Source organism: Xiphias gladius, chromosome 24, assembly GCF_016859285.1.
Source record: "Xiphias gladius isolate SHS-SW01 ecotype Sanya breed wild chromosome 24, ASM1685928v1, whole genome shotgun sequence".
NCBI classification, from domain to species: domain Eukaryota; kingdom Metazoa; phylum Chordata; class Actinopteri; order Istiophoriformes; family Xiphiidae; genus Xiphias; species Xiphias gladius.
In genome coordinates this window covers 8,009,627-8,025,898 of record NC_053423.1, presented here as the reverse complement: position 1 = coordinate 8,025,898, position 16,272 = coordinate 8,009,627, and the positions used below count along the sequence as shown (strand labels likewise).

General features: G+C 40.1%; 1 protein-coding gene across 6 annotated transcripts in view; it reads right to left on the bottom strand.

Moving 5' to 3' along the window:
- Positions 1–16,272, bottom strand: part of fhod3a (formin homology 2 domain containing 3a) — a 53,378-nt gene that overhangs the window by 22,233 nt on the left and 14,873 nt on the right. For all 6 annotated transcript variants that reach the window (XM_040121781.1, XM_040121783.1, XM_040121785.1 and 3 more), the window contains exons 4-7: positions 4,529–4,596; positions 3,950–4,055; positions 1,060–1,154; positions 151–262 (exon numbers count right to left, since the gene is read on the bottom strand). In XM_040121781.1, coding sequence (XP_039977715.1) covers positions 151–262; positions 1,060–1,154; positions 3,950–4,055; positions 4,529–4,596 — 381 coding nt within the window. The remainder of the gene's footprint in view (positions 1–150; positions 263–1,059; positions 1,155–3,949; positions 4,056–4,528; positions 4,597–16,272) is intronic.

Sequence of the window (16,272 nt, the reverse complement as noted above, 5' to 3'; positions counted from 1 at the left end):
TTACTATTCAACCAAACACAACTTTCTCTACACTGTTTTATCAACCTGAGCATTAATAAAAGTCATTACATCAAGCCATTAGATAAGAAAGCATGACAATGAATGCGAACAACTTCCTCATTAGCTTGTGGCTTGTTAAGTCCTCTGTACCTCTCTTGTTGTCCACAGCGGTGATGGCTTCTATCAGCAGCGGAGCGTTGGACTCAGAGTACTCCACAAACACCAGCAACAGCTTCAGAGCTGTTTTCACCACCAGACGGAACTAGTGGAGAAATACAAACAAACTTACAGAAGTGACTGATATATTTCGGTCCTGTGGCCATAATTTTGGAAATCTATAATTGGTATCTTATCCTTGTGCATGCGCGATGATGTATTTTTAAATCAACTCAACTTTGTTGATTAGTTGCTTCTAGACCGGACAGTCAGAATTCCCATGACACAGATTTAGCAGTGTTGGTAACCAGGAATACACATAGCCCCTATTTATTTATTTATTTATTTATTTATGTGTGTATGTGTGTGTGTGTGTGTGTGTGTGTGTGTGTGTGTGTGTGTGTGTTTGTGTGTGTGTATATCTGTGAATAATACTTTGCCTCTGTTTCCCAACTATGGGTTCCCTTTGTCAGACCCTGTACATTGCAGTCAATGTTATGTGTGCTTTTGTTTAGACGGCTCAATGTGGATTTAAATCCCTAACAAAGCAATGATGGGCTTTAGGCACTGGAATCAAGACTGATACTTTCGGTGCAAAGCTTTAAAAATAATGAAAATACCACAAAACCAACGAAAGACACCACCCGAAGTTCAGGACACAGAATACAATCAGTAGCAGATGTGTTTGTGTGTGTTTGTGTGTGTGTCTGTTACTGTGTATAAAAGCTAAAAATAATGTCCACCAGCAATGGATGGGTAGCTCAGAGCCGAAGACAGTCCGCTTGCAGTTTGTGTGTGTGTGTGTGTGTGTGTGTGTGTGTGTGTGTGTGTGTGTGTGTGTGTACGTGCGCGCTTGGTTGTAACTGGGGTTGGGGATGATTTAGTATGCATGTATGACTATACCTTTGAGCCAACAAGAGTGTACAGCCACTGGATTGTTTCAGCGTGACCAATGACCCCGTTCATCCCGTCTACATACAGCATGATCTGCCCCAGAGCTGAGAGTGGGGGAGAGAAGGAGAGAGGAGAGAAACAAAAAGTTAGAGATGCTGAAATAATATAGAAAGATGATTCAACACTTATTGTAAAAAAAACAACTTTGTGCAGCACAAGGTTTCTTCTACAGTAGCTATAAATAACGGAGAGTCATCAGGGACTACGGGTTTCCAATTTTATTCTTTAGGTCTTTATGACATACAAAAACACAAAATAGAGCAGAAAATGGAAATGATTTGTAAATATTCCCATCTTCAAGCTCCAGTGGTACTGGATCTTACTGTGTTTTCTCATTGCAAGACGAATCTCATTGGTTTTATATGTTACGGTGCTTGAAATATGGTTTATCTCTCCTACTGAGTATTTATTAAAGACACATCGTAACTGACTTTTGCACTTAGTATTAATATGTTTATAAACCATGGTCAGATTTATTAAAGTCTCACTCCTCCTTGATATATAACGAGGTGTCAGTGACCAGTAATAACAAAATAAACTGTATATTTACTTAAGTACCGTGCCTTAGAACAATTATGAAGTACTCATAATTTATTTAAGAATCTCCATTTTATTCTACGTTATAATTACTCCTGCTATAGCTATTAGTTAGTGTGTAGATAAAGATTTTACATACAAAACAGACGATCAGCCTATCGGATATTTTGTTCCAAAATGGTTCCACCTCAACCTGCTTACATCTCAGTGACCTAGTGATGGTAAACTAATTAACACTGACAGGTGTTGCAAGAGAAATTGCAAGTGGGAGCCACTGAGGCCTCACACCAATAAAACTGTAGAGAGCGGAAGAATCTTTTAAATGAAAGAACCTACAGAGTTTTCCATTGTTGCTTATGATATCAGCTGCTATTTTTTCCCATTTATTCCACTTTTTGTAAGACTAAAAGCAGCTTCTGGATCAAATTCCACAGTTGCCTTTGTGTCCCAGCCCTTCTCTGCTGTTGCTATACAGTATGTCGAAGCACAGGACAGCTTGTATTACTTCTGAAATCTGAAACTGAAAGTGGCAGAGAATTCTTATATTTCATTTTTCCCAACGCTAAATAAAAGTTCCTGTGACAAATGAACAGAGCTCACACAGATCCTGAACAAGAGAAGGAAAGAGCAACTCCTATCTTCTTCAACCATGTGCTTGGACTCAAATTTGAAAATTTAAGTTATATCTTCACTTCTTGGCTCATGTGAAGGAACTTTTCATAGATGAGGAAGAATTTTTTGACCCATAGTACGACTACGACTTAACTGATCTAGTATGGCCTTGAAGGTCAATGGTAAATATCTTGAAGGAAACACCTGGCTGAGCACCGATGGATGCAGGAGTCACTCTGTACCTGGAGAATGGCCTGTTTCTTATCACAGAACGAGTTTAGATGGAGCCAAAGGCATCATCAGGAGTCACTAGTTTGTTTTTACTGGTGGGGGGCTGTCAGGGGGTTTAGCAAGTTTCAGTGAGACGTTTTGTTCAGGGACCACAGATCCTCTGACAACTCAGCTAACCGCTCAGATTTATCACATGGCTGCAAATAGCTAGTCATTAGACAATTAACAGCAAACAAAAACACTCCATAATTACGCTACTCGTGAAATGACTATCCATGACACATGTTCTGAGTGGGGAAATTATGGAAAAGACTGGGAAGGAATGTCTGTATGCGTATGTTTAAGTTTGAAAAAAAGGAAAGCAAGGACCTCTCTGGGGAACTCTAAGTGTATTTACTGCTGTTGGAAATTATGGAAAGTGTGTGTGTGTCGCTCCACTTGGAGAAATGAGTGAACTGCTAGAGGTAAAGGCGCAATATATGACAGCATGGCATCAGCTCAAAAATACCTACACTGTTGTGGACTCTTTTTTCATTGCAATATCTCTATTGTTGTGATTAAATCCAAATGTGCTATTGTAATGCTTTTATCGTTAATGTAAGTGTTATTTTTTCATGCATTATCACTGCACTTAAAATCACTCACTTTTGTTCTGTTTTGATGTGTGGTTGTTTAAAAACTTTATCAAAACACGTGCTAAATACCCCGCAGTATGTAATTTTAAAAAGCCCACTGAATTGTACAGCACATTGCAGTACAAAGAGACAGAGCAGTAAGTTCGGCAGAAACAGGAAGAAACAGGAAGGACTAAGAATGAGCGTCAGTGAGAGAAAGAGAAGAGAAAGAGAAAAGGAGGAGTGACAATGTGCTAACAGTATGGAGAGACAGAATTCCCAGACAGAGCTTCTATGTCTGGGAACAGCACTTTCAAAATTGAACAAATAACCATCCACAGTGTAATAACTGCTCAGACAATGAAAGACCAAAAACTGAACTGGAACAAATTAAGACAGTTCTGTTCTTGCAGGACAGTTTGTCTCTGTTTGCTACAACATCTGTTTCTATTACTAATCGCAAAAGCATTATTACTGTGTTTATTTTGTTTGTGTCCTATTATCAGAAATGTTTATTTAATGGTTCTATTATTCGTAGTTGTAGTATTGATTGTGCTTATTGGTAACTCACACACCAGGCACACAGACACACAAAACTAAATTTTATTTCATTTATGCTTTTTTTTATTTTGCAAAAATTTCATAATATTTGTTAGAGTAAATAATATTTTTTAAAAACATGTTAAATCTGATTATTACATACAGTACATGTATCCTTTTTCTTTTCTTTTTCATTTTTTTTTCTCCTTAACAATGTTCTACATATATTGTGTATTAATGTCAGTATTCATACTTGCAATAATGTATCTGATTATGGTCATCAGAGAGAGAGAGAGGGGCTGTACCTCTTAATATGTAGTTCTGGTAGTTCTGGTCAGCTTCTGCTCCCACTTTGATGAGACACGTCAGACCTTCAGCCATCACAAACTCATGGACCAGATCTTTGTCATCCTGAAGCAAAGAATAAGTTAATAATAATATTTAATAAGTTCATAATAATACAATTGATGCATAATGCACATAACCACACAAAACTCCTCCTAAAACTCATAACTGAATTCTCCACATGGTGGCAGTAATGTGAAGGATTAGGATTTAAGTTGACTCCTCTCATTTTAAAATAAGGATTCACACACAAATGCAAACTGCACACACACACACACACACACACACACACACACACACACACACACACACACACACACACACACACACACACACACACACACACACACACACACACCCACCCAGACCTAAACATAATCACACAGATATACACACAGGGAGAGAAATGCCACGTTGATGGAGATCCCTGTCATCATGGAAGCGCACAGTGGCCACAAGAACCAACTGTATTCTGCAACAACAAACTGACTATAATTGCATGTGAAATATATGTGGGCGTGTGTATGTGTGTGTGTTACCTGAAAAATTTGCTTTAGAGAGAACAGTGCCCTTCTTAAGTCACGTCCATTGGAGTTATACAGTCTCTCTGCAGAGACAAAGAGAGAGACATAAAAGGGGTTATTTGTCTGTAATTCAACAGACAGCAATAAGGCATATTAGAGTGACACAACCAAGTATGAAAAGTAATAAAAATGTGTTTCCATGTGAGGTTAGGCAATCTTTTGGACACAATCTATTTCCATTGTACACCTTTCATCTCTCAGCAGTCTTCATATGTTTCATTCTGATGACTAGATCAATAAAACTTGTTAATAAAATGAGTCTCAGCTGTGCAGAAGTTGCACAATAGTTTGAGATGCGAGAGGAACGCTGCGAGTTGATGGAACTTATCACACCGCTCGGCTCTGATCACCTGAGGCAGGCACTTCATCACACACTTTCACAGCGTCCTCACTTGTAGAGCAACACGTGCGTGACCTCTCTCACACACACAAAAAACACATGCGCACCAACACACACACAGGCACACACACCCACACGTTGCAGTAGTGATTAGAGCTGCATTGGAATGTTAATGAGCTGCTGGCGGGGCTTCAACGGTGAGGTATTCAGGTCACGACACGGAAAACACCAACAGCTCTTATACCATCAGCTCTTATACCATCACACTGATATTTAGCTGTATTATTTTTATCCTTGAATTCAAAGACATCATTAATATACTTGTATAATATTCCTACAGTGACTTAAAATGTTTATTGTAACTGTGTGAACTATATTTGATACAGTTTTTCTTATCTCATACACAGTGAAATCACTATAATAATCCTTTTTTTAATGTTTTTCTAGTACTTAATGTTGTGTTACTTTATCGTATTCTGTTGTATGTCCTGATGTTCATATTATCACCATAACTTCACTTATACTACAATATTCTCATACTATAACTTCCTCTTTTATCTGTCCCTTAAGGTGTGTGTTTATGTGTCTATACGTGTGTACAGGGTTTGACAAAATGTAATAAATAATACCTTTATGAAGCCTCTGAAATGATGTTTTTGTTTAGGCTTTACTGTTAAACTCTATGATCCTTTTGAGGGTGCAATTTGTGTTGTACTAGATTTTACTCTGCACCCCGGTGTCCTTTTCATTTTGTACACCCCCTGTTCATACAAATATTTGTATCTGCATATTAGTCAGTACTTGTATTTGTATGTACAGACCCCTTTATGATCAGACAACAGAAGTCATTTTCCTAAGTGCTCTGCATTAAGGTCAAAGTCTGTTTAGTTGGGTGTCCATATTGCCCATTTGTGTGTGTGAACAGTTGTGCATTCAACTGTGTGTCAGCAGGGGGTTTGGGAACCCGTGTCTGTAAATCCTGAGTTTGCATGTTGATGGCAAATCCTTCAGTCTATCAGGAGGGTGGCAGCTGGGTAAAAGAGTACCGAGGTAGGGGCATGGGATCATACAAACATACCCCCTGATGTGGGCCCAGGCATGGGCTGGCCTGGCTACGGAGCCAGCCTGTCTATCCTGCTGTCTTGAGCTTGGAGGTAACCGTCGCTAAGCTAGGCAAGGCTGACCCAAGGCCAGGGTCAAAATCATTATCATTCTGCGCACAGTCGGAGAATTACAGGCCTGCCTGTCTCTCCATCCACAGGACCCTTTCCGTGAGATCGGCAGCAGCATTTATGAAATACATCTGTGATAGCTTACAGTAGAGATAATCATTGAACATCATCAAATCTTCCAAATTATCAGTGCCAAGAGGCAACACAAAATGCAAAAGCAAAAGAATATGGAAAAGAAAAAGCAAAGAATATGGAGGGAATATGGAGGGTGGGAAGGAGAGGAAGGAACATTTATCCACAACCATCAAAGGTATGGAAGGAAAGGAAAGGAAAGGAAAGGAAAGGGAAATGTTTATCACAGAGTGAAGCACTATGTCTGAGGAAAGACGGCCAATTGCTTCTGGGTAATCAAAGCAGAGGGGACAATTGAGAAAGTCGGAATTCCACCTTCCGAAAAAACACAATGTACATATACAGTATATCTCTGCCATGCCATTTGTGTAAAATATTGATTTTTAATCTTTTCTGAGTCCAGCTGATTGAGAAGATGTTTAGTTTACAGTAAGGGCCTGGCAGTTGTAGGGTACTAACAACTAGCATTTTCTAATGTTTGTGTCAAACCCAAGTGACCTCACATTTACTGTTTCACACTACTCTAAGTACCCATCATTGGTATTTCTTACTGTATCTGACAGGGATCATTTGGGCATCATAAGTAGCTGGGAATAGAAAAGGGCCTGTTAATTTCAAAACCTACATCTGAGATCAACCTTCAAATAAAGTCCATTTCAATAACTGATCAGCTATATGATTAGCCAGTCATATAGGTGACCTTTCATATGGTTTAATGATATTTATCTTGAATGCAGATGAACTCATTTGACAACTCTTCTCTTCAAAATTCCAATTTGGACCGATTTGCTTGTTCTAGTTTCTCCAGGTTTCCCTGTAAATCAAGTGGCCACTTAATGAGGCAGGAAACACTCCGTCTGGCTGTCTGAGTGTTAATGGTTCATTCAGACGATCACGTTTAATGTTCGTGTTCTTCATCAGGCCATGAGTGGGGCTGTCAGTGTAACCTTTACCAAAACGCCTGCTGTGTATCAGGAGCATGTCAGCTGCAGTGATAAGGCATAAACTGGGCTTGATTCATTCTGGTGTACCTGGCTCTCATTCTTGCAGTTACTGTCCTTGTTTAACAAACGAAATTATATAAAACTGAATTCAGGTGAATGTGTTACCTCCCACAACACATACATACAAGCCAATCACAAAATATGCACCAGATATATCAATTAATTAGTTACATAGCGACATTTCTGCTTACCGAGCAATGGACTCAAAATGAAAGTATCTAGAAACTGCATGGTTACATAGGACCCATTAAGGACCCCTTCCATGCATGCTGATGTTGGTGTTTCTGTGCCTGATTCACTGTCCTAGCTGGAGACTGATTATACACAGTATGCCATGAATTGTCGGGACATATTGTGACAAATATAGGCTCCATAAAAGACAACAGGGAATGAGAGCAATGAGCAATAAGCATTCTCTGTTAACTTAACACTCCCATATATATAATATGTATGATATTTGAAAAAAAAAAAAAATTATCTTGTCTCACAGATTTTCTCGAATCAAGTAATTTTCATTTCTTGATACTTAAACAGTGAGAGAATTCTTCAAGTGTTTTTTCAGACCTATATTCAATATTAAATTAGTTAAGCTTTTTAAGATGTTTTTTGAAGAGCACAGTTGAACCAACATTAATGTTGTCATGGCAATACCCTGTGATCACCTTATAGCTGTTAATAAAGTCTTGTCAACATAATTACCCCTTCTGCTCCAGCATAAACAGAGTTTGATATGTATATATAAATAATCTATCTGCCATTTTCGCACTGGAACAAAGGGGTCCAGCTGTCTTACCACTGCATCTCTAGAGTGATGGTGCATTCAAGCTGGAAATACTTCAAACAAATCACTCTCACGTTCGACGACTGGGCCAAACAGCTTGGCCTAACAACACCGCTTCAGTGCCTGCATCTCTCTAGAGGGAAACTTGAAATAACAGCAAAGCACAAGATAGGAAGGTAATACAACTTAATTAGATGCCAATCACTGATCTAAGAGACAGAGTCGTAGACATGGAAATAAGTGGAGAGGAAGGAGAGGAAAATCGCAAAAGGATGGTAAAAGGGAGGTTTTGTCTGTCCACGTGTCTTTTGCTGGTCATTCTTCTTTTTTCCTGGCGCTAGGTTTTATTATTGTCACAAGAAAAGCTGAAACAGTCACTGGGATGTGTCATTGTGGCTTGTGCGTGTACTTGTATACAGTGGGTATGTGTGTGTGCATGCATACATGCCTGTGTTTGTTGAGTGCAGACAGACAGATGAAAGAAAGACAGAAAGGCACATTTCATTTATAGGTTCGCTTGGAGTTTTACTGTTTTGTTTTGGAGGACTCACAGTTCTTGTCCACTCTGTTTCACCATGACCTCACATGCACTGCAATGTGTCAGCCTTAACGAGTCATTTAGCCTCCTATTACGTTTTAAAATCTTAATTTTCTTGAAGCATGGGGAAAGATCTGCCAGCAGATAGACTTGTTTCCACTTGTTTCTGATGTAGTCACTTCTTCTTATGAATTTCTGCTTTAATTTGATATGATTAAAATGCAACTCTTGGTTTCACATGCCTTTGATGATGTTAAACATCACATAAAACCTACAAACTCTCTAAGATGTGAATTTAGTGACAGGGTTTATCACAACCTCAGCACTACAAGTGAGGGTCCAACAGAATCACCACATCTACTGTGTATCATCCACAGTTCTTCTGTGAGTTTTATCATTTCTATTAGTGTTTAAAATCCCTCAGGAAAAATATAATTCTAATGCTCAATAATGGGTTAAACCAACTTTATAAAGAATAAATTAACAACCCTATGAATTTGTCTCAGAATATAGCAGAAAAATGCAACATAAGAACCTGTATGGGCATTGGAGCATATTTGCGTGTGGGAGTGTCCTCGGCACTGAAACAAGGATTCCCCCAGTGTCGAGGCTGTCTGCTAGGTCGTTCAGGAGTGGTCAGATCCCTCCGTCTCCTCCTGTCATAATGAGATTAGTGCTGTGACCCTTCAGCTCTGACTAAGCCCTCAACATTTACTGCATCATCTACACAACCCATCTCCAAACAGAAAAAACAAAAAGGCCAGCTACACTAGGCCTAATACACAGCAATTATACTCAGAACCACACTGTATTTTGTTGTAGTAGTGAGTGCAAAATCAGAATCCCCAATTGGGTGTAGTCTAATTTTACTTAGTTGGCCTTCCCAAAGGGCAGCAATAATCTTGTACTACTACTATGTTTAATCCACAGATTTAACAATAGGCAGCCAGCTCAGCAGATGTTTCTTAAAGGCGACCTAGATAAAGAAGCATTGGTGTGAAGATGAGAATCTGCAGACTGACAAGAAAAAAGAAAACAATGCCAAGACAAATATCAGAATCATAGAAATCTTTACATTTAACATTCTGCACATGAGCGTCTCAAATGGTTATTAAGTCATTTGTGAGCATTATCAATCTCTATTGGTGACTCTCCTTAAAGGGGCTATAATAAATATTTTTAACTTAACAATATACCACAAGACAACTGGTGGAAGCGGTCACTCATATTAATGAACCCACAGAGAATTATCAACAATTACCAACTCTGCAGTTCCTCTCAGCTCTACAGAGCCTTTTAATGTCTTTCAGCTCACTGTATTGGTATTATGACCCACAAATCTACTGTTCTGGTTCACCGTCACCACTCTCATAGCATCATTTGCAGCCACATCAGGCAGCTGTTTTTTTGCAAAAAAAATTCCTACAAACCCACTGTACACCACCTACCCAGCACTAGGACTGGATAAAACAATTGATTTTCCAATATTTTTATTTGTTTGATCCAATGTCGATTCTTAAAGCTATAGAATATAACTTTTTTCAAATATTTTTTAGTTGAAATATCCTCTGAAACATATCTTAATGTGGAGAGGTGCTGTCAAAGGCGTCCTTGGGTGGCAGTACAGAGATATTCCCTACTAAAGTTTCTGAGCAAGCCTCACCCTTAATCAGAGAAGGCCAAAGTCAGGGGTGGGAGCTCACGGCTGTCAACCAGAACATGGACATGCTTGTAGTCTACTCCTCCTCTCGCACAGAGGCTTCAAGCTAGCGCTAGCTGCTGGAGAACCTAGCAGTGGCTGACTCAGAGGCTAGCAAGCTTCAGATTTCTGCATTAGATGAGACATCATACACAGAAAGATGTAGGTGAATGGCTGGCCGGAGCGTAACAGAGCAGGAGGAGGAACGTGAAGGGAGCAAAGTGGTTTGCTTTCAAGTCTCATGCTAACACCAGCTTGATACAATGTGCACACAATTATTTTATGTTATGAAATAACATAGTCGATACTTGACTATATGAGCTGTGTTTTGTATGAGATGTGAAGCCATGGAAGTTGACTGACCAGTGGGTGGATTCTACTTTATTCAGTCTGTCCCTGCTAGGGGGCTAATGCCAGCTAACAGCTGTCTGCAGATATCACGTTGATGTCAACACAAACAGTGCAGATGAATTAGTTTTGGTACAGTACAAAAGAAATACATGCAGGCAAATCCAAACACTACAGATAAAAAGGTGCAACCTCTCCACCCACAGTGTGTAAACCTGTTGTACTCCATGTGCTTTGAGTAGAGGGAATTATTTTTCTGTGACACATCTTTATTAGGTCACAGGATATTTACAGATAAGCACACTCTGAGGTCAACCAAGGGTAATATTTTTCAGGATGGTACAACTGTCTGTGGGTCAGGCGAGAGAGGGGCAGGCCACAGCTGGTGGTCCTGTATTTAAGCCCAGTTATAACCACTGACTCGTGTTTCTGGAGGATTTCATTGCAACCCTCTAAAAAAGCCCCCACGCGGCTGTCTGGGCCAATCAGTCAGTTGGTTTTCAAACCGAGTCTTCAGTGTGATCTAAAATAAAGGAGGGAGAGGAGTGAGAGGTGTAATGGCACGCTGGAGAGCTTGGTTTAATCCCAGGAAGTCTTTCCCTCTCTGTGATGGTATCACGCTAAATATAGGAGGGCTGGGCATAAAGCATACTGTAACAACCCTAGATACTGGGTTCAGTCTTTGTTCAGGTCATGCAGTGCACTGTGTGTGTGCTGCCCTGCAGACTAAAAATTAGTCAACTGGATGAGACAATTTAAGTCATTTCCCATGAGATTTCACCTGTGTCAGGAATTTATTTAAAAGAATTCCTTTTGTTTTCATCAGAAACAAGGAATTTCACTCCGCTGGCAGATTTTTTTTTCATTTGTTTATTCATCTGTAGTTAAAAAAATAAACACTCTAGCAGTCTCTCAAAAGATGATATAGTTTGGACAATAATGCACGATTTCGGTATTATGTCAAGTAAAGTTAAAAGGAAAAGTCTGAAGGCAGCAAAGGCCAGACTTCTGAGGACAACTCGGTTGTTTAGCGACTGTCTATTTTTTGTCTGTTGGTGTTGGCCAACAGTATGAGTACTGGAGGCTGCTGATGGTACAGATGACGATAGAGGCCCCATGAGCTCAGTGTGTTTGTGTGTGTTTGTGTGTGCGCATGTGTGTTTGTGTGAGAGAGAGAGGGAAAGAGAGGAAGAAAGGGAGAGTGAGACCTCCAAGGTTTCACTGTGGGATTCATTAGATTTAAAGAATGGCGACGGACCTAGACAGAGATTACACTAGGCTCAGCAGTGACACACACATACACACACAAGCATGTACACACATCCCACAGGCAGATACAGTAAAACTCCAGGCCTAAAGGCAAAGCTGCTGTGAATGGAAACACTTGGGAGCAAATGAAAACAAACTTTTATATGATTCCCATAAATCCACTCTTGTAGAAACAAATGGCTTCTAGATTTTATAGTTAACACATTTATATACAATACGTACAACATACCTAAATACACACATCATATACACGTACACACTTAACTATCTGCAGACTGTGACCTTGAACCTTGATGGACATCAGCTGTGAGGGAATCTCAGAAGCAGATGTCTTCAGGACAGGAACTTACTGCCACATAAACACATGCAAACACATAAAAATAGACACACAAACACACGCACACGGGCACACATGCACACATGCACACCACACATTCTCACAAATACAGTATGCCCCCCCCTACACACCCTGAGGGCTGAAGGCCCTGTACCCTTCACATGCCCCTGGCACCTCCGAATTAGTCCACAAACACACACACACACACACACACACACAAGAACAGTTACCCACAACACAAACACAAATATACCCAGCTTTTCTTACAGGCGGTGACAGGCCCGAGCCAAGTACGCAGCTACAGTACTGCTCTGTAGTCTACCACTCATAAACAGTTAGTAACTACACTGTATCCACAGTGACAGTGACAACGCATTATATACTCACAACAATATTTAATATATTGGATATACTGTATTAGCAGCCAGTTAAAGATGCTTAGCATAAAGACTGAAAACAGACGGAAACAGCTAGCCCAACTCTGTCCTACCAGCACTGTCACTAGCATCTCTAAAGCTCACTAAATAATACGTTATATTTACAGAAGTCTCCGCCACCACTTCCAGACATGGACAGCAGGACATTACTGTTCGCAACCAAGAAATAGTCTGGCACATGACTCCCATTAAAACCACAACGAGTCATGTTTACACTTTGGATTTTGTATGAATTAAACAAATAATATAAGTGTTGGTAGGTTGATTATGTTACTGTACAATCGAGTCAAGTTAGCTTTTTCCCCCTTTTTCCAGTCTCTATGCTAAGCTAAGCTAACCAGCTGGCGGCTGTAAATTCACACTTAACATACTCATATGGAGCATTATTAATCTTCCCCACTAACTGTTGTCAAGAAAGTAAATAAGTATATTTCCAAAAAGTCAAACTATTCCTTTAACTGCAGAAATGCTGCCAAACTTTGGAATGATCAAGATCTTATTTGTTTTTGTTAATTACTTAATACTTTTAAATTCTCCAACTTTCTCCAACTATTGGATGGCGTTGATATTTTCTTCTGTACATCACAATTGCTCTTGAATTGCATTTTATAGTGACAGTGCATTCTTATAAAGTGTGACCTGGTTTTCTGCAGCATGCGGCCAGAAACAAAAGTTGATTGTAGGAAGTATTGTGGTGTTCAATCCCACATTCAACAGTGGGACCCTTTGTCATTCTGTCTCTGTCACGTCTCACGCTCGACGTTTGTGTCATTGTTAATTGACTGGATTCACTGGGCATGTGCACTGACAGAGCATTACAGAAATAAGATTGGAAAATGAAAGACAAGCAGAGAGATGGAATGAAATGAGAGATTGAGAAAATTTGAGAGGGACTCAGAGAGATAGATTGAGAGAAAGAGAGCGAGAGAGCTATACAAAGGAATTATATTTTGGAAGTGTTGTCACTTACAGTGAGTACTGATGAAATAAAATAGAAAAAAGACAGGCACAGAAAACATGAGACAGACAAACACAGTAGAAACAGACAGAGAAACCATAGCAAGACCAACAGCGGCCAGAGCTAGCAAACAGAGAGGATACTGGAGGATATGTGCTGCTTGCATATGACATATGACATATGACTTTCTGAGACAATTTTCTCGCTGTTTGTTTTGGCCAGAAATGTGGGTGGTGGAGGCTGCTAATTTTAAAGATGATGATAGAGGTCCATCAGCTCAGTATGTGTGTGTGTGTGTGTGTGTGTGTGTGTGTGTGTGTGTGTGTGTGTGTGTGTGTGTGTGTGTGTGTGTGTGTGTGTGTGTGTGTGGGTCAAATTGGAAAAGAAAAGCTAAGTATAATGTTACTGAATGCATATGTGTATGTTGGGATTATATAGGGTCATGACTCGCATTGGTTATGACTAAAAATAGTAAGGGGGTAAGAAGCAAAGTTAACTTTTGGTCGGTGCAGCCAAATTAATTTCTATATTAAACTGCCAAAACAATATATTTAAGGAACTCCAAAATAGGTGCATATTATAGTATGGAAGAACCATGTTCTATGTTGTTAACAGAAAACAGTAGCTGTAACTGCACCACCTTGGCATAAGTTTCTCTCTTTCTTTGTTCTCCTCACCTGTAAGTCAGCAGACCACAGAGCTATGACATAACTTGTTGAGCTACTTGCCAACTGCAGCTGCTCTTTCTGGCAGGTGCATTTCCTCCTTGCTTTGTTTTTCCCTTGTGTTTCCTTCCCTAAGTGATTTACCGTTTCCCTGGAAATCATCCCTCTCCCCATCTCTCTCCACACATTCCCTAAACCCATCATCTCTAAAACCCCATGGCTGGATAAGATGCCAAGCCCGCAGATTCTCCAGTGTGTGTTCTGGATGTTTAGCTTGTGGTACTTGTAATGTTTTATTGCATTGTGTAATAGTTTCAAAATGATTAAAACAGACCAGCCAGAGGTGTGTGCAGGCTCATAGGGGTGCATATATAAACAAGCCCAGACATACCACTCAGACGTGTGTGCACAGCCATACACAGACACATACAGTATGTAGTTACATAAGTCTTACTTTCTTCCAGCAAGCACATTGATGCTTGGGGGATAAAAACCCAAACAGCAGTGTGCTGTGCCACAGCACAACAGTTGGGCTGCTGATGTTTGTCAGCGTAACTAGAGCCCAGGGAAAACCCTGCCACATCCACAGAAAGCACAACACTGTACAATATACGCAGGACACACCATACCACAGCAACTGATCACAGTGACAACTGAGACACACAACTACAACAAACAACAGGATTACGCAGCAAAAACATAGAAAGCCAGAAATAATGACATTATATTTTACTGCATAATGTGGAATTGTGGAATTCTGAGCATAATGTCCAATAGTTATTATTGCTATCTGCTTTTGGCTTACTGAAACAGAAAACAGAATAACTTAGTTTGGCCCATGTTCCCCTTCTCCAACATGATCTACCACTAATATGTAAGAAAGCAAGACAGCAAGTTATTTACAGTTAAGACACTATTTGAAGAACACGACTGCAGTAGGAATGGAGAACAGCTGCAGGATAGATAGATAGATGTTATTTCACCACTCATTCTGCCCTACACCTCCATCCCTAATGCCTCATGAGCCCATCTCTCCCTCTCCCACAGCAGTAAGTAAGGCATGACTCATGTGGGCGCAATGATCTCAGTTGCTTCTCAGGGTCTCACATGCTGGTGAGGGTAGAGGGAAAACTATTTGAATGATTTCTCATTCATTGTTTCGCTCTGTGAAACACAGATGAAAAGGGAGACGGATATCCTCTATTCTGAATCCATAACCGCTGACCTAGGTGATGCTGAGACAGTGAAAACAAAATATGGACACATAAATGAAAAAAAAACTGCGCACGGAAGATATCATGGCTATGCCCAGCTAAAAAAAAGGCTGAGTGACAGGTTGAAACTTGTCAAAGACCGTGCAAACAATTCATAACCGTGTCAAAATATCCTTGTTGACTCACACACGTGCACACAGAGAGATCATAATGCACAACTCCTTGAGCCAAAGCCACAGGTGTCTGTGAGAACAAAGAGTCACTAACAGTAAGTGAAGCTGAGTTGAGTAAATATAGATTTAGAGAGTAAAGCATGCAGGCCAGGAAAAGAAAGAAAGGCAGGGGTTAACAGGAGTTGAGTGTGATGTAATGAAACCTGTTAGGAGTTGTTGGGAAACAGAAATGAGGGAAAAATTGACAATATAGAGCAAAGTAAAATAAAAGAAGATGAAGGTTAAATGATGCCAGATTGAAAAATACTTATAAGCATGTTGACTAAGCGTAGCACAGATACTAAAACGCAGCGTTTCAGCAAAACCATATAATGTGTCTGGAGTTTTACGACTGCACAGCCACAGATGTCTAACTCTATACCACTAACCCCCTCCCAGCTTACCCATTAACCATTAAGCATTATCTCCCTGTCACACCATGCCATTACCAGGCCTTATCTCCAACAGCGGGGGGACACCAGCACAGTAAATTGCTGTTAGAACCAGCTGTAGTCATCTCTTTCTGCAGCATCTTAAGGCCAGACTGCTGTCACTACCACTGCACCCCCACTGGTAAAGCAAAATCGAGTAGT